This window comes from Ceratotherium simum, chromosome 29 (genome assembly GCF_057802395.1).
Source record: "Ceratotherium simum simum isolate JZ-2026a chromosome 29, ASM5780239v1, whole genome shotgun sequence".
In the NCBI taxonomy this organism is placed as follows: domain Eukaryota; kingdom Metazoa; phylum Chordata; class Mammalia; order Perissodactyla; family Rhinocerotidae; genus Ceratotherium; species Ceratotherium simum.
Window position 1 is genome coordinate 23491944 of NC_141928.1, and position 24863 is coordinate 23516806.

Sequence of the window (24863 nt, forward strand, 5' to 3'; positions counted from 1 at the left end):
TTATTCATGCAAACATTTGCAAATGCTTGACCTATACTTTAGTCTTTATTAGATTCACAGAGAAAAGGAGCTCTGAATAAAAACTATTTATTTAAAATTATATTTACTGAATTGGAGCACTTTTAGGCCTTTACAAGGATTGACCAGATTTTAAACAGTATTGCTAATCTGGTTCAAATATGTTTACAATTATTCTCTGAGAAAACTGGCAACATCCTCCCCCACAACTCTTTAACTTACGTAAGGTAGGTGCCTCTGGTGTTGACGTTCATCATCAAATCCACTCTCTTCGTAGGTGTCTCCAATGTGTTGGTCAAGCTAATAGCACTGGCATTATTCACCAAAATATCAATTCCTGTTTTCAAATAATCAACTTCCTATTAATGTAATTTAAACTTTATAACAGAAAAATAAAAACATTTACTCTATACAGTTGAACCCTAAATTTACTCACAAATACTTCTTTTAGATAATATGACTGACCAATACAACAATGCATGACTTGGGAGGTGTGTTTAAATGGCCAAATGATTTCACTGGCACAATGGAGATAGCCAGTCACCAGAGCTCCACGTGACACTACAAGGATGCTTAGTCCTTAGTGGTTTGTAGCTTCCATTCTTATCTGTTGTCTTACTTCCTGGTCTTCCTTCTCTGTCACCATGAACCTTAGGTTAACTTCCTTAAAGTATTCTCTCCTCTCTAGCATCTTTCCAAGGCCTGCTCTCCTTCCAATCACACCACCCTCCCTCTTCTCTAAGGCCCTTACTTAAACAAAAGAGCTCCTTTCTGGTCTTGGGAACTGGCAAAAAAGAACAGACCTAGAGTTTCAATTCCAGTCAAATCAGCAAAGTAGATCAAGTTTGCTTTGGTAACCCATACACAAAATAAAATAAAATAAATCTAGAATAATTATTATTTCTGCATATTCTATCCAGTCCCTACACAAATGTAACATATTTTGTTTATAGTTACAAGTTTAATTAAATATTTTAAATGAAAATGGTAAAATACAAAAGTATCTCAAACCCTTCTCTGTGTTTCTACATGGCCTTCATAATTCTTTCCAACAGGCACTTAATATTCCATCAAATAGAAATATCACCACTTCTACTGTTAGGGTTAGACTGCTGCAATAAATATCTTTTGTTATCCTCGTAACTTTGCTATATGCCCCCTCTCTCACAAAATGTGGATAATGGTTTAAATAAGGTTATTATACTCACTAAAACATTTTAGTCATAAGCATCCTTTCTTCATATATAGTAACATTATAAAATTTTCATCTCATCCTCATTCCTCAATTTCCATATCCTCTAGTATAGAGTTTGTGTTGCTAATGTTTTCTTAAAATGTGTCCTTAGACTAGCTTTGGATTCAGCTATCCTACATTTTTTTTTTTTTTTTTTTTTTTAAAGATTTTATTTATTCAGTTTTTTCCCCCAAAGCCCCAGTAGATAGTTGTATGTCATATCCTACATTTTATAGCTTCGTTATAACAAAACTCAAACTCAAGTAAATCATCTGACATCTGAGACAAGTTCTAGGTCCCGTGACTACCAACTTTCCAGAATGAACATAATGATGGCTGCCTTCACAAGTGGTAAAGGCCTGTGAGGAGAAGTTTTAAATCTAGGACACGCTTTTCAATCCACAAGCTAGTTGCTCAACCACATTACTAAGAGATAATCTGCGAGTGGCTACTCTACATAAGGCACTCTGCTAGGCCTAAGAGATAAGGAAAACGATAGTCACTAAAGAAGGTGCCAGGTGGGAACAAAGCAAACTGAGTGTAGGTCTGGGTGAGATGCTGGACTGATGGGTATATATACCACCTGTGTGGAATTACCCTACTCAGAGTTGAAGCTAGTGAGAGTTGATCTAATCAATGGATTCCTTGGGCAAATCCAGACTTCATTGACTTCATCTCTCAATATATGATAATAAGTGACAAGTATGCTAGCAGTGCAAACTCTGGACCCAAAAGCAAAGAAAGCAGATGAGGAATGAAGATACATTGATGTGGCAGATGCATCTGACTTGCCAAGGACAATGAAAAAAATGGGTCCAATTTAAGAAGTAGGTTAACATGTCTAAACTCAGAGGGGCCTGATTAAAATGGATTGGGGGACATAGTGGGAAATAATACACAAAAGGCACATATATGCCCGCTGCAGGAAAAAAAGGTGGCAGGAAAGAATGTTTCTGTGGTTTATGAAATAGCATAATTTCTTTTTTTGTGTGTGAGAAAGATCAGCCCTGAGCTAACATCCATGCCAATCCTCCTCTTTTTGCTGAGGAAGACAGGCCCTGGGCTAACATTCGTGCCCATCTTCCTCCACTTTTTATGTGGGACGCCACCACAGCATGGCCTGACAAGCAGTGCGTCAGTGCACGCCCGGGATCCAAATTCGAGCCACCAGCAGTGGAGCGCAGACACATAACCACTACACCACAGGGCCAGCCCCGAAATAGCATAATTTACTCAAGGCCTCAAAAACTCTGAAGGTGAGGGAAGGCAAGGTGATCAGGAACACCATGTAGCAGAGAACCCTGAGGGCACAGGTTTGAAAGCATCATCAACTGCTCAGGACTTTGTTAAGGACAATTGTCCAGCACAGAGAAATATCAGGACAAAGATAGACTCTTCCCTAAAAGGCAGAATTCAAAGGCCTACAGAATTCCAAACAGAAGGCCAGAACAGTAGTAACCACAGTCTGGAACTAAAACCAAACAAAAAATAAAGGCTAGGGATCTCTGTGGAAAAAGAATACGGACAAAAAAAAGAACAGGCTATGAATCATCTCTTACAAATGTGCATCGTCCTGATTAGGAGAGAGTAGCAGCTGAGTTGCTGAACAGAATTCACTCCTAATTTTGCATTGTTATGCCAGGAAAGCAAAGGTTAACAAGAAAATGGAAAGCAAAGACTTTTAAATACAGTAGTCCCTCCTTATCTGCAGTTTCGCTTTCTGTGGTTTCAGTTACCTATAGTAAATGGCCATCAGAAAATATTAAATGGAAAATTCCAGAAATAAATAATTAATAAGTTTTAAACTGCATGCTGTTCTGAGTAGCATGATGAAATCTCATGATGTCCAGGTAGGTCTCACGCAGGGCATTAACCATCCCTTTGTCCAGCATATCCACGCTGTATATACGCTACCCACTCGTTAGTCACTTAGTAGCTGTCTCAGTTACGAGACTGACTGTTGCGGTATTATAGTGCTTGTGTTCGTGTTCAAGAAACCCCTTATTTTACTTAATAACGGCCCCAAAGCACAAGAGTAGCCATGCTGGCAATTTGGATACGCCAAAGAGAAGCTGTAAGGTGCTTCCTTTAAGTGAAAAGGTGAAAGTTCCTGACTTAATAAGGAAAGAAAAAAAAATCATATGCTGAGGTTAAAATCTACAGTAACTTTTGTTGCAGTATATCGTTATAATCGTTCTATTTTATTATTAGTTATTGTTGTTAATCTCTTACTGTGCCGAATTTATAAATTAAACTTTATCATAGGTATGTACGTATAGGAAAAAACATAGTACATATAGGGTTCAGTACTATATACAGTTTCAGGCATCCACTAGGGGTCTTGGAATGTATTCCTTGGGGATATGGGGTGGGGGTAGGGGGACTACTGTACAGCAAAGTAGATACTAAGGAGGAGGGAAAGAAATCTTAGGAAAGACTCCAAAATAGAGGTAAGTCCATGACCAATTTGTAAATTTAGTAAGAATACAGAAGTGTTTCAGATGACCCTCTCAACAACAGATAGAAAAATATACTGGGGGGGGGTTTTCCCCAAAGATATGGAAAGCATATCCTCTTAATTGAAGATTTCTACCAACTGAGTTTCAGTTCCAGGACGTGAATGCCAGAGCAATAATATGGATCAAGTGGTATCCGAAGAAACAAAACCCAACATTTCCTTTTGTCCCTTCCATTTTCTCTGTCTACTCCTGGAAAAGTAGATCACATGATAGGCAAAACTGGATTAATCCAACATTGAAGATGCTGAAGGAATGATACCAGGTCCAATGGAAAACAACTGAAGCTACAGTAGCTAAAAAACTCCAGACTACCCATTCATCTGACTGAAATCTCTTTGGCTGGGACAAAATAGAATAAGAAAATTGGAGAGGAGAGATTTCTGGGCTTTAATTTTTCCAAGAAAGAAATTTCAATTTGGGTCTTTAAGTTCCCTGTGGCAACAACAGAAGAAATTCATTTGTGAGACTTCAATTTCCCTGTAGGAGCCCAATACTGGAGAGTGGAGGTGCTTCACGTTGCGAAAGTCAGGCATATACTATTGGGCTATGCTGTCATTACTACATAATATATAACTCTTTCTGGTGAGTCAGGCTGGACAGCACAGGTAGACTTCAAGATGAGAAGTTAAGTAGGGGGTAAATTCTGGGCCTGAACGGTATGGCCTCGAGTACCTTTAACTAATGTTCCGTCTCGACCCATTTCAGAGGTTTCTTGGGACCATCCCAGACAACAGCTGAACTGTTGATACTCTCTAGTAGAATTATAGGACAGAAACAAAGGTTGAGAAAGGGCTCGGATGAAGGTAGGAGCAGCCTTCCCCAATATTCTGATGATCTCATTCTCCAAGAAGGATAAACTCACCCTCAGTTGATAGACACAATGGATCAACAGAAAGAACTAAAACTGGATGAATACAGGGATAGAAAAGCTCCAGGTTCCCCCCATGCACCTTCTCCCTTAATTCCTCCCTAAAAATTAATGCATAAACTAATTAGGTCAAATCCTAATTGGCCACTTTTACTAGTAGGTGAAGTCATTATAGATAAAAAGTCCTGCAATAAATGTGGCTTCCTTTCCTTTCTCTTTCACATTTATGGCCCTATCAGCAAGAAAAAAAACAGTAACTTGGCTTTCTCTCTCCTCTTCTCACACAGGCATTCACATTACTTTGGGAAAGGTGGCCAGCTAGGGGTAAGATTTTGGATTTAAAGGAAGAGGCCTCACTTGAGCCAAAGCTCCATGCTCCAGTCCAGTATAATACAATGCTCTGCACTGGGGGTTATAAGCAAAAGCCTTGCTAACAATTAAGAATTACCTTATTCCCATTGGCCAATATCCTTTGCATGTCTGTAGAGTCTCTGGATTATTATGGGAGGAAAGTGGTAATGATTTGGGCAGGATTTGGATATGACTAGGTGCTTTGCTATAATATCATCAAAGCCTGAGGCCGGTCCAGTGGCGTAGCGGTTAAGTGCACGCGCTCCGCTGCGGCCCGGGGTTCGGATCCCGGGCACGCACTGACGCACCGCTTGTTAAGCCATGCTGCGGCGGCGTCCCATGCGTCCCATATAAAGTGGAGGAAGATGGACTCGGATGTTAGCCCAGGGCCAGTCTTCCTCAGCAAAAAGAGGAGCATTGGCAAATGTTAGCTCTCGGCTGATATTCCTCACACACACACACAAAAAATACATATATATCATCAAAGCCTTAGCTCAAGCCCAAACACCTGCCTTCTAGGAGCTTATGAACTAATTGGGGAGAAAAAAGAACTACTAAAATCTAAAGTAGTACAACATAAGGATCAAAGGAACATTTTAGGGATTCAGGGAAAGAAAAATACACTTCTGATTAGTTGGCATGGTCAGGGAATTGGCTTCGTGAAGGAGATGAGATTTAAGCACAGAAAGGTGGGATTTCAAAAGACAGAGAAGGGAGCATTTCAGGAAAGATCGGACGCAGAAGGGTGCGCACTGGAGGAGCCTCAGGAAGTGGAAGAGAAAAAGTTGAGGAAAAAATTCAAAGTAAGGAGATGGAAGTAAACTGTTTTGGCTAGAGTATTGAGTTTACGTAGGGGTATAGAAGATGGAATCAAAAAAGTCTGCTGAGATCAGAATGTGAAATATCTTGAACGCCAATAAGTTATCTGCATTTTATCCAATAAATACAAAAAAGTCATCAAATGATGGTTACATTAATCGGAGAGAGGCAAGTGGGTGGGATCTGGGGAACTACTTGGTTAGATGTATGTTATGGTCAAGGTCCTAACTCAATATTGGATAGTAGATTTGTTATATTATTCAAAATAATTTTTAACAATTAAAAAAAAGTCATCAGGGCCGGCCCCGTGGCTTAGCGGTTGGGTGTGCGGGCTCCACTGCTGGCGGCCCGGGTTCGGATCCCGGGCGCGCACCGACACACCGATTCTCCGGCCATGCTGAGGCCGCGTCCCACATACAGCAACTAGAAGGATGTGCAGCTATGACCTACAACTATCTGCTGGGGCTTTGGGGGAAAAAATAAATAAATAAAATTTAAAAAAAAAAAAAAAAGTCATCAGATGGTTTTAAGGTATGTTTCTGTGTGAGCAAATACTCACTTCTGGTTATACTCCAAAGACTCAGAAAATTTTTTAAAATTAAACATTAAAATTACAGGGGCCAGCCTGGTGGCGTAGCAGCTAAGTTCTCGCGTTCCACTTCAGCGGCCTGGGGTTCACCAGTTCGGATCCTGGGCACAGACCTCAAGCCATGCTGAGGTAGCATCCCACATAAAAGAGCTACAACTCTACAACTATGATACACAACTATGTACTGGGACTTTGGGGAGAAAAAAGAAAAAGAGAAAGATTGGCAACAGATGTTAATGTAGTGCCAATCTTCCTCAAAAAGAAAGAAAAAAATTAAAATTACAGTTACACCTATATTTTAACAATATTCAATAATTATTTCAGAATTAAGGCACTACCTCCGAATTTCTCGACTGCTTTCTCCACTGCATTATTGATTTGCTGTTCATCTCTCACATCAACAACACACGGCAAGGCCTTTCCTCCAGCTGCTTCAACTACAAAGGATAAACAAACAAAAAAAGCATTAAAGCATTTAAATATTAAACCTCTCATTCTGATACAAGAGTCAAAAGAAATTAGTACCCTACTTTCACAAAATCAATATAAATAACTTTGTCTTATACAACCACTAGCAACTCCACTCTACATTAGGACAGATTGACTAACCCACATCCCCAGCTTCAGACTAGCTAGGCCAACTCTACTAAGAACCAAAAAAAGAAAGGTAATTAAAAAAAAATTCTATTAAAAAGCAAAAAAAAAAAACAAGATAATTTAAAAAACCTTTATTATGGAAAATTTCAAAAATATTAAAAAAAGGTAAAGAATAGTATAATGAATTACCATGAATCCATCCCTACTTTCCTTTTTTTTTTTTTTTTTTGTGAGGGAGATCAGCCCTGAGCTAACATCCGTGCTAATCCTCCTCTTTTTGCTGAGGAAGACCAGCCCTGAGCTAACATTTATTGCCAATCCTCCTCCTTTTTATCCCCCAAAGTCCCAGTAGATAGTTGTATGTCATAGCTGCACATCCTTCTAGTTGCTGTATGTGGGACGTGGCCTCAGCATGGCCGGAGAAGCGGTGCGTCAGTGCGCGCCGGGGATCCGAACCCGGGCCGCCAGTAGCGGAGCGCGCACTTAACCGATAAGCCATGGGGCCGGCCCCACCGCTACTTTCAATGATTGTTAATCTTTTGCCAGTTAATTTGTTTCATTTATCTACCCCTAATCCCATTTTGGTTTTTGCTGATGTATTATAAAACAAATCTCAGGCACCATTTCACTCATAAATACTTCATGTGTATTCCCCTAACATAACCACAATGCTATTAACATAACTAACAAAACTAGAAATATCAACTGAAGTTGAAATTTTAAACCATCCTTCCTGGTACTGTGCCTCGAACAATGCCTGAAATATTAGTACTCGATAATTATTTGAGAACTGAAAGTATTAAAGTAATGACTTGAGAACTGTGCAGAGAATAAATAACATGGAGAGCTTTTTAAAGTGTTCACATCATCCACCTCTCAAATATCTCCTCTCCACTTCCACTTCCCCATTCTCTGCTCCCATCCAAGAACCACGGCCCTTGTGAGACACGATTTTTAATGGGAGTCTCTCATATCACTCAAAAGTGCTGGAGAAGAAAAATGCATCCAAATCACTACTCTAAGGTGACAAAATACTTCTTTAGCCAGATAAAATTATCTTTAGCTTTCAAATAGCTATAATTAAACTCTCCAGCAAATTCTCTACAAGTCAAAACCACGGTGAGGACATTTCATGAAATGGCATTGTCACACTCACTCACTTTCTTCAGCAGCAGTATAGATTGTGCCTGAAAGTTTGGGGTGTGTATGGGTGGTCTTCGCAGCAATGACAATATTTGCTCCATCCTTTGCAGCTTTCAATGCAATAGCTTTGCCAATGCCACGGCTTGCTCCGGTGATAAAAACCGTACATCCTGCTAGCTTCCTACAACAGAACAAATGCGACCTTATTAGAAACCTCAATGTTTTATTTTCTTCCCAGTATCAGGAACGCATGCACATTTTCACAATATATACGCTTCCTCCTCTTCAAAACTTTCTCTAAACTCTCCTCCCTCCCTATCTGATAGCTAATAACTCTACTGTACTCCCATCATAAGATTTTTTTTTTTTTTGCAGGGGAAGATTCGCCCTAAGTTAATATCTGTTGCCAATCTTCCTCCTTTCTTTTTCTTTCTTCTTTTTTCCCCCAACAGCCCCAGTACATAGTTGTGTATAGTTGCAAGTTCTTCTGGTTCTTCTGTGTGAGCCGCAGCCACAGCATGGCTACTGACAGAGGAGTAGTATGATTCCACACCCGGTAACTGAACTTGGGCTGCCAAAGCAGAGTGCGCTGAACTTTAACCTCTAGGCCATCAGGGCTGGCTCACATCGTATGATTTATAAATTATTTATTACAACTGCAGTTGGCCAGTCTTAATTTTTTTTTTTTTAATTTATTTTTCCCCCAAAGCCCCAGTAGATAGTTGTATGTCATAGTTGCACATCCTTCTAGTTGCTGTATATGGGACACGGCCTCAGCACGGCCAGAGAAGCGGTGCGTGGGTGTGCGCCCGGGATTTGAACCCGGGCAGCCACCAGCAGAGTGCGTGCACCCAACTGCTAAGCCACGGGGCCGGCCCTGCAGTTGGCCAGTCTTGCTGTGATTTGGCAAACAAAATCTGCTGAAATGAGAAGTCAATCTTAAAGAGAAATGAGGAATTAATAAACTACATAAACATGCCTTTTATTCCCCACAGAAAAAGTGTTAGGGGCCAGCTCCATGGCATAGCGGTTAAGTGCACGTGCTCTGCTGCTGGCGGCCTGGGTTCAGATCCTGAGCACGCACCAACGCACTGCTTGTCAGGTCGTGCTGTGGCCGCATCCCACATAAAGTAGAGGAAGATGGGCATGGATGTTAGCCCAGGGCTAGTCTTCCTCAGCAAAAAGAGGAGGATTGGCATGGATGTTAGCTCAGGGCTGATCTTCCTCACAAAAAAAAAAAGAAGAAAAAGTGTTAAAGTTTATTTTTGAGTGGCGGGATTATGAATAAATTTTATCATATTCTTCAGGATTTTTCAAATTTCTACAATGAATACATATCACTTAAAAGAAATTATCTAAAAGCAAATAATTGTTTAATCGATGCTGCTCATTGCTCATAATAGCCAGAGTGGAAAAAATAAATGTCCATCAACTGATGAGTGGATAAATAAACTGTGGTATATCCATACAATGGGATATATTTAGCAATACAAAGGAATGAAGTACTGATCTGTGCTACATGGATGAACCTGGAAAACATGATGTGATGTGAAAGAAGCCAGTCACAAAGGACAATATAGTATATGATTCCATGTATATGGAATGTCCAGAACAGGCAAATCTATAGAGACACAAGGATTAGTGGTTGCCCAGGGACGGGGGTGCAGGTTGGGGGTTGAGGGGTTGACAGCTGAGGGGTATGGGGTTTCTTTTGGGGATGATGAAAAGGTTTTAAAATGGATTGTGGTGATGGTTGCACAACTCTGTGAATATACTAAAAGCCACTGAATTGTATACTTTAAATGGATGAATTATGAGGTGTGCAGTGTGTGAATTACATCTCAATAAAGCTGTTAAACAGACAAACCCAGAAGGCTGGCAAAGAGTTCAGGGTACTCATCAAAAGATTCTCTGACCCAAAAGTACTAAGGAAAGTTCTCTGAGCCCATTCATTCTTTACATCCATCCACCTTAACTTTATTTATTTATTTATTTAAATTTTTATTTATTTATTTATTTATTTATTTATTTTGTGAGGGAGATCAGCCCTGAGCTAACATCCATGCCAGTCCTCCTCTTTTTGCTGAGGAAGACCAGCTCTGAGCTAACATCTATTGCCAATCCTCCTCCTTTTTTTCCCCAAGGCTCCAGTTGTATGTCATAGTTGCACATCCTTCTAGCTACTGTACGTGGGACGCAGGCTCAGCATGGCCGGACAAGCGGTGGGTGGGTGTACGCCCAGGTTCCGAACCCGGGCCACCAGTAGCGGAGCATGTGCACTTAACCGCTAAGCCACAGGGCCGGCCCCCATCCACCTTAACTTTAAACTTTCTACTTACTCAGTTGTTAGGTGAGAAAGAAAGACCTAAACTAAAGTCAGATAATAGGGAGGAAAACCCACTTTCTTGTTTACTTTCTAAAGGAAAATAAAAAAGGTTGTCTAAGGAGAAGCATGAAGATAGTACAGCAAAAGTGACAATGACAACGAGAAAAGGGGACAGTAACCAGAGACAGGCTTGTTAACAAAAGAACATGAGGCACTTGCCAAGATCCAGATGATTACACTCCGGAAGGAAGAGATCAGAGGTGGCAGTGAGAGAAGGGCTTTTTGTGTACGTGTGTGAGGAAGATCAGCCCTGAGCTAACATCCATGCCAATCCTCCTCTTTTTGCTGAGGAAGACTGGCCCTGGGCTAACATCTGTGCCCATATTCCTCCACTTTATATGGGACGCCACCACAGCATGGCCTGACAAGCAGTGCATTGGTGCGCGCCCAGGATCTGAACCCCGGGCCTCCAGCAGTGAAGCGCGTGCGCTTAACTGCTATGCCACTGGGCCAGCCCTGAGAGAAGGGTTTTAGAAAAGAATAACTGGTTTGGGGGCCGGCCCTGTGGCTTGGTGGTTAAGTGCACGCGCTGCGATGCTGGTGACCCGGGTTCGGATCCCGGGTGTGCATCGAGGCACCACTTCTCCGTCCATCCTGAGGCCGAGTCCCACATACAGCAACTAGAAGGATGTGCAGCTATGACATACAACTATCTACTGGGGCTTTGGAGGGAAAAAAATAAAATAAATAAAATCTTTAAAAAAAAAAAAAAAAAGAATAACTGGTTTGGTAAGAAAGAAGTGGAGTGGAGAAGAAACAGAGAGGTGGCGACTATTTTTAATGAAATATAGCAAACATACAAAAAGCATATAAACTAATGTGTATAGTTTAAAGAACAAAATAAAATGAACACAAAAAAATAGAATATTATCAGTACCCCAGAGCCAGCTGTCTATTCCTAACTCAATCCTCCTTCTTCCTCCCCTCCCCCACAAAGTAACAACTACTTTAAGTATTATTACTCATTCCCTTGTTTTTTTACTATTCCTAATACCTATATATCTATGTCTAAGCCAGGGGTCAAATCTGACCCTCCATCTGTTTGTGGATAGTCCTAGAGCTAAGAATCGTTTTTACAAATGAACGTTTATGATCAATTTGATGATAGGGAACACTAACTTTGAACCCCAATTAAGCGAAACATTATTTCCCTGTTATGGATTGAACTGCATCACCAAAAGGATGTGTTGAAGCTCTAACCTCCAGTGCCTCAGATGTCATTAGTTAAAATGAGGTCATACTGGAGGAGGGTGGGCCCTTAATCCAACATGACTGGTGTCTTTATAAGATGAAGGAAGACTATGTGAAGACAAACACACAGGGAGAATACCATGTGATGACAGAGGCAGAGACTGGAGTAATGCAGATGCAAGCTAAGAATGCCAAGAATCGCCAGCCATCATCAGAAGCAAGGAAGAGGCAAGGAACAATTCTACCCAGAATATCAGAGGGAGCATGGCCCTGCTGACACCCTGATTTCAGACTTCTAGCCTCCAGAACTGAGAGAGAATAAATTTCTGTTTGAAGCCACTCAATTTGTGGTACTTTGTTATGACAGCCTCAGGAAACTAATACACCCTTCCCCTTCCCCCTCAAAAAAATTTCATTCTTCTCATTAGTAGATCTGTATTACAAAAAAATTGTACTTAATTATTTTGAATTTCACCAATAAAAAATATTGTGGAAACTGGTTTTTCTCTTGCTATACATACATCTCATATATATATGATATTATATATACATCTGTTATACCTACATAGCATCTCCAATTTTGGCTCTTGCTCATAAAGCCTAAAATATTTACGATCTGGCCCTTTACAGAAAAAGTTTGCTTGGGCCGGCCCTGTGGCTTGGTGGTTAAGTGCGCGTGCTGCGATGCTGGTGGCCCGGGTTCGGATCCCGGGTGTGCATCGAGGCACCACTTCTCCGTCCATCCTGAGGCCGAGTCCCACATACAGCAACTAGAAGGATGTGCAGCTATGACATACAACTATCTACTGGGGCTTTGGGGGGAAAAAATAAAATCTTAAAAAAAAAAAAAAAAGAAAAGAAAAAGTTTGCCTAACTATGGTCTAAACAATATGCTGTTTATTTTTTGCCTAATTTTGAACTTTATATAACAGATTCATACAGTATATGTTATTCTATGATTCGCTTCTTTCACAAAACATGGAGATTTATCCATGTTGGTGCACACAGCTACACGTATTTTAATTAATATACAACATTCCACATATTAACATACTATAAATTATTTACTCAGTCTACTGTTTATGGACTTTTGGGATGGTTTCCAGTTGTTGTTTTTTCCTATTACGAACAATGTTACTAAAAATATTCTGGTACACTTCTTCTAATCACATGTGCAAGGGTTTTTCTAGGGCAAATACCTACTGGTGAAACTGCTGGATTACAGGATATTGTTGTAGATTAAACATAGTCACAAATCCTTCGGCATTCTTTCCATCAAGAGAAGGAGTATATTTTCCCCTTCCCCTTGAGTCTGGGTTAGCCTTAAGACTTTCTCAAGCAATAGAATGTGACGCAAGTGATATTCTGGGATTTCCAAGCCCAGGCTATAAAGATGGCTGGCGGCTTCCACTTTCTCTTTCTTGGAAGCCACATGCCATGCTGCAAAGAAGAGGGACAGATAACCAAATGATGAGAGGCCATGTGAGAGAGGCCCTGGAGGGTGAGAAGCCATTTAGGACATTTCAGACCCAGCTAAATGCAGCCATACGAATGACCTCAACTTAAGAGTATGTAGAGCAGAAGAGACCCCAGTCAACCCAAAGAACTGTGGATAATAATCAATCATTGTTGTTGTAAACCATTATGTTTTGAAGTGTTCTCTTACACAGCAATAGATAACTGAAACATACATTCAACTTTCCCAAATAATGCCAAACCTCTTTCCAAAGTGGTTAATATTCCTACCAGCAGCAATGTATAAGACTTCCCAGAGCTCCACAGCTCCCCAACACTAGATATCAGACATATAAAATTTTTGTCAATCTGGTAGATATGAAATGGTATCTCAACGTGGTTTTAATTTGCATTTGTCTGATTACTAATAAGGTTGAATATATTTCCATATGTTCATAGTCACTTATATTCCTTCTTCTGTGTAATTCCTATTAATTTGTTTTGCTCATCTTTCTACATGGTTAACTTTTTTTGTAATGACTCATAAAAGTCTATAAGTTACATATATTTAAAATATCTTCTCGTTTGTGGCTTGCCTTTTCACTATCTTTATAGTATCTTTTGATGAGCAGAAATTCTTCATTTTCTTGTAGCAGAATTTGTGAATTTAACAGCCAGTGCTTTTGGGGTTAAGAAATTCTTCCCTGGGGCTGGCCTGGTGGCGCAAGCAATTAAGCGTGCGTGCTCTGCTTCAGTGGCCAGGGGTTCACGGGTTCGGATCCCAGGCGCGCACTGACGCACCGCTTGTCACGCCATGCTGTGGCGGCGTCCCGTATAAAGTAGAGGAAGTTGGGCACAGATGTTAGCCCAGGGCCAATCTTTCTCGGCAAAAATAGAGGAGGATGGGCATCGGACGTTAGCTCAGGGCTGATCTCCATCACAAAAAAAGAAAAAAGAAATCCTTCCCTAATCACAACTGTATTAATTTTTCTTTCAAAAATTTTATGGTTTATCTTTTAAATTTTAGTCTTTCATCTACCTGGAATTAATTTTTGTGCATGAATTGAGGTATGGATCAATTATATTTTTTTCCCATATAGATAACCAACTGTCCCAGTCTGAAGAGCCCATCTTTCCTACAGATCTTCAATAGGCTTTGTCATAGACTGAGTCTCCATAAACAGACGTTTCTAGGCTCTCTATTCTGTTCCATTGGTCTACATGAATTGCACTATCTTAATTATAACACTACCAGACTTGATAATTGATAAGGCAAATACTTTCTTTTTTTTTTTTTTTTTAAAGATTTTATTTATTCAGTTTTTTCCCCCCAAAGCCCCAGTAGAGAGTTGTATGTCATAGGTTCACATCCTTCTAGTTGCTGTACGTGGGACTCGGCCTCGCGTTGGACGGAGAAGTGGTGCCTCGGGGCACTCCCGGGATCCGAACCCGGGCCGCCAGCATCAGAGCGCGCGCACTTAACCGCTAAGCCACGGAGCCGGCCCGGCAAATACTTTCAATTTGTTCTTCTTCAAGAGTTTCTTGGCTATATGTGGACCTCTGCTTTTCCACATGTATTTTAGAATCAGATTATCTAACTACACAAGCAAATTCAGTTGGAATTTCGATATAAGATGTACTGAATCTATTATTCAATATGGGAAGAATTGACAACTTCATGACACTGAGTGCATCAATCCATGAACATGGTATCGCTCTCTATTTATTTCACACCTGGAAGTACATGATATCCATCTATACTCATGGTAATGTTAATTTTGATCATCCAATCATAGTGTTATCAGATATCTCCACTGTATAATTACTATTCTTTCCCTTGCAACTAATAAACAATCAGTGCAAAGACACTTAAAGACCATTTTTAAGTTTTTATTATGAAATTTTCAAATATATTCAAACATACAGAAAATAGTATAATAACCTCCCATGTTTATTTAACAATTCAACAATTACCAAAATTTTGAAAGTGATTATCAGAAAGCAAATCTCAGAGGTCATATTTCACCCATAAATGCTTCAATACACATCTCTAACTTTTTACATAACAATTTCACTACTACAACTAAGAAAATTAACAATAATTCCTCAATATCATCTAGTGCCTATCCATTTTCTTTTTTTTTTTTTTTAAAGATTTTATTTATTTATTTTTCCCCCAAAGCCCCAGCAGATAGTTGTATGTCGTAGTTGCACATCCATTCTAGTTGCTGTATGTGGGACGCGGCCTCAGCATGGCCGGAGAAGCGGTGTGTCGGTGCGCGCCCGGGATCCGAACCCGGGCCGCCAACAGCGGAGCGCGCGCATTTAACCGCTAAGCCACGGGGCCGGCCCGCCTATCCATTTTCTAAGTTTTATAACTATCTCAAAAATGTCTTTTTAGGGGCCAGCCCCAGTGGCCTAGTGGTTAAGTTTGGCGTACTCCACTTTGGTGGTCCACGTTCAGTTCCTGGGTGTGGACCTACACCACTCATCTGTCAGTGGCCATGCTGTGGCGGTGGCTCACATACAGAAAGAGGAAGAATGGCAACAGATGTTAGCTCAGGGCGAATCTTCCTCAGCAAAAAAAAAAAGTCTTTTTACAGTTGGTTTGATCAAATCAGGATCTTGTAAGTGACACCAAGGACCAAGGAGTTCAAGTTTCCCCAGATTAGGATGAAACAGTGCCTGTACCCTCAAAGTTAACATGGGAAACAAAGTAACTAAAGTTTCTGAGGTTGCTTTGCAGAACAGCAGGAGGACCCCTGATAAAGAGAGTAGCTTACTGACAGCCCTCAGCCTAACTAAGCATCTCACAGGAGCATTAAGCAGTTGCCCCTGCACAGAAGACTTTTGAACTTCAGCCCCTAGGCCACATGCACCCCCTCCCCGTCTTATTCTCACAATGTGTTTTGAATTTATTTATTTATTTATTTATTTTTTCCCCCAAAGCCCCAGTAGATAGTTGTATGTCATAGCTGCATATCCTTGTAGTTGCTGTATGTGGGACGCAGCCTCAGCATGGCCGGAGAAGCAGTGCATCGGTTGCGCACCCAGGATCCGAACCCGGGCCACCAATAGCGGAGCACACGCACTTAACCGCTAAGCCATGGGGCCAGCCCATCTCACAATATGTTTTGAAAAAATGCTTAGAACTGCACATAAGCTGGACTGGCCTGGTGGCGTAGTGGTTAAGTGCGCACACTCCGGGGTGGTGGCCCAGGGTTCAGATCTTGGGCGTGCACCGATGCACTGCTTGTCAGGCCGTGCTGTGGCGGCATCCCATATAAAGTAGAGGAAGATGGGCATGGATGTTAGCTCAGGGCCAGTCTTCCTCAGCAAAAAGAGGAGGATTGGCAACAGATATTAGCTCAGGGTTAATATTCCTCACCAAAAAAAAAAAAAAAAAGAACTGCACATAAGCAAGCTGCTCTGTGACTGGTAGAAAGAATAACCTGTCCTCTGCCCAAACTTTTCCTTCTGGCCCAGATAAACAAGTAACCAAGGTTTTCTTAGATTCCTCAGAAATGCTGCATTCAGCAGATCTGCTACGGAGAAGCACTCAATATTCCGCAGTCATCCATCTCCTGACATTTCTGAGCCCCCTCCCCAAAGCTGTTTGCCTTATATAAGTCATTTCCAAATCAGTTTCCCTTTAAGATGGGTTTTTTTAAGACAATAGTCCACCATCTTCTGATATGCTAGCTTATCGCTTATTCAAGTTCTTTCTCTACCACCGCCTGCTTGGCCTTTTATCTTGTGGCAAACAGATCGAGCAAGATCGAGCCCTTGTTCGGTATCATAAGGACCTCACATTGCATTTAGTTGTTATATTGTACAAGTCTCTTTTTCTTGTTTTTTGTGAGGAAGATCAGCCCTGAGCTAACATCCATGCCAATCCTCCTCTTTTTGCTGAGGAAGACGGGCCCTAAGCTAACATCTCTTGCCAATCCTCCTCCTGTTTTTCCCCTTTTTCTCCCCAAAGCCCCAGTAGATAGTTCTATGTCATAGCTGCATATCCTTCTAGTTGCTGTATGTGGGACGCCGCCTCAGCATGGCCCGACAAGCGGTGCATTGGTGGGTGCCTGGGATCCGAACCCGGGCCGCCAGCAGCGGAGCGTGCGTACTTAACCACTAAGCCATGAGGCCGCACCCTATTGTATAAGTCTCTTTTAATCTGTAACAGCACCCCTTCCATTTTCTTAATGCCATTTATTTGTTGAAGAGTACAGATCATCTGTCTTGTAGTCTAGCCCATATTCTGGATTTTGAACTTCTCATTTTTATTGTTATTATTCTCTATTTATTGCAGATTTTTACTTGTGTGCAGAAATATAATTTTCCTCATTGACTTTTGTATTCTGAAAATTTGTCAAACTCTTATTATTATTTTGTTAATTTATTTTTTTATTGCAGTAACAACAGTTTGTAATATTATATAAACTTCAGGCATACATCATTATACTTCTATTTCTGCATCGATTACATCATGTTCACCACCCAAATACTAATTACAATCCATCATCACATACATGTGCCTAATCATCCCTTTCGCCCTCCTCCCTCCCCTCCTCCCCTCTGGTAACCACCAATCCAATCTCTGTCTCTGTGTGTGTGTTTGTTGTTGTTTTGTCAAACTCTCATTAAATCTAATAATTTAGATATACATTATTTTGGCTTTCTCTGTAGATAATCATATTATCTGCAAATAATGACAGCATTGTTTCTTTCATTCCAATCCAAAAATTTGTTCTTTCTTTCTCATGCTTTTTTTCTTTCTCATTTACTAAAGAAAGAAGAAAAGTATTCCAGATGGAAAATCTGAGGTACAAGAAGAAATAAAAACGAAAGATATCTGTAAGTTAAGTACAGAAATCTAAAAAAGTATTTACAATAATAATTAGTAATAATGTAAATAATAATATTTGTTGCGTTAAAAAAGATAGAATTAAAATACATTGTTACTGGGCCGGCTCCGTGGCTTAGCGGTTAAGTGCGCGCGCTCTGATGCTGGCAGCCCGGGTTCGGATCCCGGGCGCGCCCCAGGGCACCGCTTCTCCGTCCAACGTGAGGCCGAGTCCCACGTGCAGCAACTAGAAGGATGTGAACCTATGACATACAGCTATCTACTGGGGCTTTGGGGGGAAAAAAATGAATAAATAAAATCTTTAAAATACATTGTTACACACACACAAGTTGAAAATGGCGTGATTGGAGTTTAACTTTTCTAGTATTGTTAACTTGTCTTGTATTATTTGGGAAAACGGTAAAATTTTATTTACTTTAGACATTGGTAAGTTATATACATGTTAAAATTTCTAGGTTAAACACGATAAATAGAAATCCCAGACCTTGACAGTTTTGGTGACAAGGATGGGATGCTGACAGAGACATGGTTTTCTAGAAAAAAAAGGACAAGAGTCTCATGAGCCAGGTTAGGGGACAGAAAATGACAAAGGGGAGAGTAAGGATCTTTATCTGTTCTTCTGTTAAAGAAGCACACCAACAAAAGGTAGGTATATACTATAAGACACCATAGTATTCAAATTTCTACACTAATACCACCCCCAATAATAAATCTACTAAGTAAAGTTCAAGATTTCTTTGCACTTCTTTTTGTCTTTAGAACAAATCCCTCTAGAGCCGGCCCCGTGGCTTAGTGGTTAAGTGCGCACACTCTGCTGCTGGCGGCCCGGGTTCGGATCCCGGGCGTGCACAGACACACTGCTTGTCCAGCCATGCTGAGGCCACATCCCACATACAGCAACTAGAAGGATGTGCAGCTATGACATACAACTATCTACTGGGGCTTTGGGGGAAAAATAAATAAATAAATAAAATTTAAAAAAAACAAAAACAAATCCCTCTAAAGGCATGTAGTCAAATTACTATTTTAAATTTTATTTGCATATTTCTTTTTCTCTGTATGTTAACGTCATAAATTTGATACACAGTTAATTTCCTTTGTTTATGTTGGCATTCCATTTGACTTTACCTCTTTTCCCTCACCAAAGGTGAGGGATGTTGTAAGACGCATATATGTTTTAAAAGCCAAAACCTTATAAATATGTATACTCAAAGAAGTCTAATCCCTTGGCTGCAGGTAATCAGCTTCTTGAATTTCTGGCTTATCTTTCTTGTATTTCTTTTTCCAAGAATGCAGAAATACATACTCATATATACAAAACATATTCTGTGTGCGTGTAATTTTCTCTTTTTTTAATACAAAAGGTAGTATACATAGAGTATTAAAGTAATTTTTTTAATGTAAGTATTTAGATGAAAACGTCCTGGGGCTGGCCCAGTGGTGCAGTGGTTGAGTTTGCGTGCTCCACTTCAGCAGCCTGAGGTTCACCGATTCGGATCCTGGGTGTGGACCATCAAGCCATGTTGAGGCAGCATCCCACGCAGAGCAACTAGAAGGATGTACAACTATGACATACAACTATCTACTGGGGCTTTGTGGAGAAAAAAGGAAAAAAGGAGGAAGACTGGCAACAGATGTTAGCTCAGAGCCAATCTTACTAAAAAAATTTTTTTAAAAAGTCCCAACTACTGCTTTAACAAGCCCTATTGCTTTGCCTTTGGTCCAGCTGGATTGATTCCCAGTAGAATAAAGGACATCTTTCTGCTTACTCAGAGTCTCAGTCACTGGTGGAAAGAAAGGCAAAGGCTGCTTCTCTTAACCTGAAGCCCAGGTCTGCACCACTAAGGAACTCCTCCAGCTCTAAAGCATTGCAACCAGAGTACAGAAGGTGAGAAAGAAAGGTCCCAAATTTCTCAGTGCCATCAGCAGATGGCTAAAACTTGCTAATGAAGAGTTAACCTATACTACTATTTACCAAAATTCTCTGGTACCTCAAAATCAGGGTGGAGGTGACAAAATTTTTAACTATTTTAAAAAAGAAAATCACTTAAAAAAAAACTATACAAGCTATTATAAAGTTCATTTGGAAAAATAAACATCCAAGAATAACCAGGAAAATTCTGAAAAAGAATCCAAATGAGGCAGGAACTAGCCTTCCCAGATATTTAAACATTTTATAAAACTAGAGTAACTTAAATAGTTTGGTACTAGTGCATGAATAGACAGACCAAAGTAACAGAATAAAAAAACCATGAAACAGACTCCTCAGCCAGCCCTGATGGCCTAGTGGTTAAAGTCAGGCACACTTCGCTTTGGCAGCCCCGGGTTCAGTTCCTGGGCGCAGAACCATACCACTCGTCTGTCAGTAGCCATGCTGTGGTGGAGGCTCACACAGGACTTACAACTAGAATATACAACTACGTACTGGGGCTTTGGGGAGGCAAAAAAAAAAAAAAAGAGAGAGAGAGAGGAAGATTGGCAACAGATGTTAACTCAGGGCGAAACTTTCCCTGCAAAAAAAAAAAAAAACCAGACCCCTATACATAATACATACAAGAATTCAGTATATGATAGAGGTGGAATTTCTACCAGAAAGGAAAAGATAACTAGTTGGTTAATGGTGCTGAGACAACTGTACACCCAGCCATCTGAACCAAAATGAAGTGGGCTTCCTAACTCACTTCCTATGCCAAAACAGTATTTCATCTCAGGTAGATGAAAAAATCTGAGTACAAAAAAATGAAACCATAAAAATACTAGAATACTTACCAATTAAAAAAAAAATCGTGGTTTAAGATGACCTTATAAGTTTGTCACAAAAACACAAAAGTCTTAAAAGAAAGGATAACTCTGACTCAATAAGAACATATTTTCGCATGATAAACAAGTAGTATAATGAAAGTCAAGATGCAATGAAAAACACTGAGAAAAATATTTGTAACACGTATGACATAGAACAAAATTTTAAAAATCGAGCTCACAGAGTTCAAAAACCTAATTTGCGAGCCAGGCAAAGAAAAAGACAAACAGATGGCTTTAACCCAGGATTTCTCAATCTCTGCACTACTGACATTTTGGACTAGATAATTCTTTGTTGGAGGGGTCTATCTTGTGTGTTACAGGATGTGTACCAGCATCCCTGGACTCCACCCATTAGACGCCAGTAGCACTCCCCCAATTGTGACAATCAAAAATGTCCCCAGATATTGTCAAATGTCCTATGGGGGTCAAAATGCTCTCTGATGAGGACTACTGCTTTAAACATAAAAAGATACTCATCCTCACTCATGACGCAAACTTTAACTATAATGAGGTGTCAATTTTTTTCTCCAATTAGATTTTTATCATCAAAACAAACACTTGTATTAGCAAATATTTTGCTGTTTGCCAACATGTTAGATTATGAAATCTCATTCATCCTTTTGGGTGTGCAATCTCTTTGGAGTGCTATCAGTATTACCGATCAAAATTTAAAGTGTATATACTCTTTGATCCAGCAGCTTCACTTCTGGGAATTTATCATATAGATATACTTAAATATGTGCAAACAGGTTAATACAAGAATAATCATTGCAGCAAAGATGGAATAACAAAAAACTAGAAATGATCTGACATCCAACATTAGGGAGCTGGTTAAATAATGATACATCAATAGACTACTACATAACCATTAAAAAAGAGGAAGATCTAGATGTACTGAAAAAGTGTGTCCCAAGACATACTGGGTAAAAATGGGAAAACCCAGGGGCCCACCCAGTGGTGTAGTGGTTAAGTTCAGTGTGCTCTGCTTTGGTGGCCAGGACCTACACCACTGGTGGCAGCGACCCACATACAAACTAGAGGAAGACTGGCACAGATGTTAGCTCAGGGCCAAGCTTCCTCAAGCAAAAAGAGGAGGATTGGGAAGATATGTTAGCTCAGGGCCAATCTTCCTCACCAAAAAAAAAAAAAAAAAAAGTGGTGTGCTTAGGGTGGTGTATAAGATGTTTATAAACACACAGAATAGCTTTGGAAACATACCAGAGAGTGGAAACATAACAGGGAGCAACTAGAGGACTGGAAGTTAAGGATGAGGAAACTCACTTTTTTCCATAGGACCTTTTGAGATATTTAAGTTTTTTGGTCATGTGCCTGTATGTTTCAAGCCAATTACAGAATGGACATGCCACTCAGCTCAAGACACCCATATTTTATAGAAACAGAAAGTAGAACGGTGGTTGCCAAGAGCTGAGGGGAAGGGGAAAAGAGGAGCTGTTTAATGGGTACAGAGTTTGTTTTGCACGCTGAGAAAGTTCTAGATATTGGCTGCAAAACAGTGTGAATATACTTAACTGAACTGTACACTTAAAAACCGTTAAGATGGCAAATTTTATGTGTATTTTACCGCATTTCAAAATCTTTTCAGGGCCGGCCCCACGGCTTAGCGGTTAAGTGCACACGCTTGGCTACTGGTGGCCCGGGTTCGGATCCTCACAAAAAAAAAAATTTTAAAAAAATCTTTTCAAAGTGAAAAACACATCCACTCCCCAAATTAAGATTAGTTTAGTTTGTTACTAACTTAAAATCACTCTTTGTGTGTGTGTGTGTGTGTGTGTGTGTAAGATCAGCCCTAAGCTAACATCAATGCCAATCCTCCTCTTTTTTTTTGCTGAGGAAGATGGGCTCTGAGCTAACATCTATTGCCAATCCTCCTCCTTTTTCCCCCAAAGCCCCAGTAGATAGTTGCATGTCATAGTTGCACATCCTTCTAGTTGCCGTATGTGGGACACAGCCTCAGCAGGGCCAGAGAAGCAGTGCCTCCGTGCACACCCCGGATCGGAACTCAGACCGCCAGTAGGCAAGTGCCTGCACTTAACCACTAAGCCACCGGGCCGGCCCCCTAAAATCACTTTTTAAACACCCCATTATTTTACTATTCCAGAATTGAGCGTTGGGAACAAGTGGAGACTTACTGGGGGAACGAGTATTCCAGTGACCTTTCACCTAGAACTTGCGCGTCTTCAAAAAGACACGCAGCGACTGCTAAACCCAAGGCAGGGCTCGCCCTGGGAACTGCGGGGTAACCCGCTCTGGATCCTTTACCTGTGGAAGAGGTTTTCACACGGCTGCCACCCTGAAGTACACAACTTTGGGTTACTTTTCACGCGTTAACCGCAGATTCTAAGAACACGGCAGGCAGCGCAGCCCAGCTTTCCAGAGCGCGCCCAGCAGCTTCATTAACCCTCCCACCGCGGGGGCCGGGCCCCCGGGCCATCCATTCCGGCCCCACCCAGCCGCGCAATCCCCCATCCCCTTACCCGGTGTTGGGTAACATGACTTTCGTAGATCAGAGTCGGTGGCGACAACAGCGACAGCGACCTGACAGCGACAAGCTGACCGTCTCTCCGCATTTAGCCTCGCCCCCACGCCTCGCCCCCCGCCCCGACACTCCACCCCAGGCCTGCCGGGAATGGGCGCTTGAATAACCGGGAGGTCCTGAGTGCGCCTGCGCACGCAGTGGGCCTCCCTAGCACTGGGCGCTAGTTTCCGCCTCCCCACTGCCTCGTCTCTCTGCGCAAGCGCTGTGAGAGACAACTCCGCCCCGCCCCTCTCGCGGGGCTGTACGAAGACAATCGGTCTCCCGCCGGCGTCTAGCATACTGGGCGCGTCAGGCGCCACGTACTCCTTTTTTGCGTTTGTTTGCCAGCGAGGTGGCAGTTTGAGTCCTGCACTAGGGACCTTGAAGGCTGAGGTGCCGCTTCTCCTCAGCCGACTCTGACCTGGGAGTGCTTTAGCTGTCTTATCTCTCTCCAACGCCGAAGCTGGGCGCCTGCTGGGCTGCATGCGGTCCTCGGAGGTCCCCGTTTGTAACGCTTTTCCTCGGCAGAAGCCGGCCGGCGTCGCACTTCCACTCTCCCACCCTAACGCCGTAACGGGGCTAAAGACGGCCCGACCTCGCGCGTCTCTAGGTGGCCCTGTGGTGAGGGGCAGCTTCTAGATCAGAGCGCTTTGCAGTAGTCGCGCCTGAGAATTCATAGTTAACTCTGGTTTTTCGACTCTTAGGGCATCTCAGCGAAGAAGCTCCCAAACTCAGTGCTGGAATAAGGTGAACTGTGGGATCCAGTTTTGCTTTTGGTAATATCCTTGAACATAACTCAGCTACCCTAATGAACTAAAGACTGCCATATTTTTAGGGGGACATGAAGAAATTGCTTTTTATTTTTAAGGGGTAGAACAAAGTGATGAGGTAGTTATATGGGGACTGGTTAAAGAAACAAGCCTGGAGGTGGGCTCTCCCATTTATTACAAGTCCTAAGTGGCTCTATTTATTCATTATATCACTTGCCAGTCTCCTATAGGCGTTTAAATTTGCGGTCCGTTGTATGGTCCTTAGAGACTCCCGAGGAATTTATTCAACAAATATTAGTACCTACTACGTGCAGGTCACTGGAGATACAGCAGAACAGAAAGGACAAGGTCTCTGCCCATGTGGGAAGAAGGAGGAGTAGCCATTGTGTTCTTTAGACTGCTGTAAATATTAGCTGTTTTAGAAAGAGTGTTGATAGGGGCTGTTAGATGAAAAAACTTACTCTCCACTCAAAGTGAAAAAGACAACCTACAGAATGAGAGAAAATATTTGCAAATCATACACCTGATAAGGTCTAGTATCCAGAATATATAAAGAACTCGTATAACTCAGCAACAAAAAGGTGAACAACCCAATAAAAAATGAGCTAAGGTTCTGAATAGACATTTCTCCAAAGAAGATATGCAGATGGCCAGTAAGCACACGAAATGATGCCCTACAGCATTAGTTATTAGAAAAATGCAAATCAGGGCCGGCCCCTTG

General features: G+C 41.3%; 1 protein-coding gene across 1 annotated transcript in view; it reads right to left on the minus strand.

Annotated features, from left to right (window-relative positions):
- HSDL2 (hydroxysteroid dehydrogenase like 2) overlaps positions 1-23441 on the minus strand; it is a 68489-nt gene extending 45048 nt beyond the window's left edge. Inside the window, exons 1-4 of the mRNA XM_087419290.1 lie at positions 23332-23441; positions 8156-8319; positions 6737-6835; positions 241-355 (exon numbers count right to left, since the gene is read on the minus strand). Of these exons, the coding sequence (XP_087275416.1) occupies positions 241-355; positions 6737-6835; positions 8156-8319; positions 23332-23348 (395 nt within the window). The 5' untranslated portion in view covers positions 23349-23441. The remainder of the gene's footprint in view (positions 1-240; positions 356-6736; positions 6836-8155; positions 8320-23331) is intronic.
- Positions 23442-24863: the final 1422 nt, after the last annotated feature.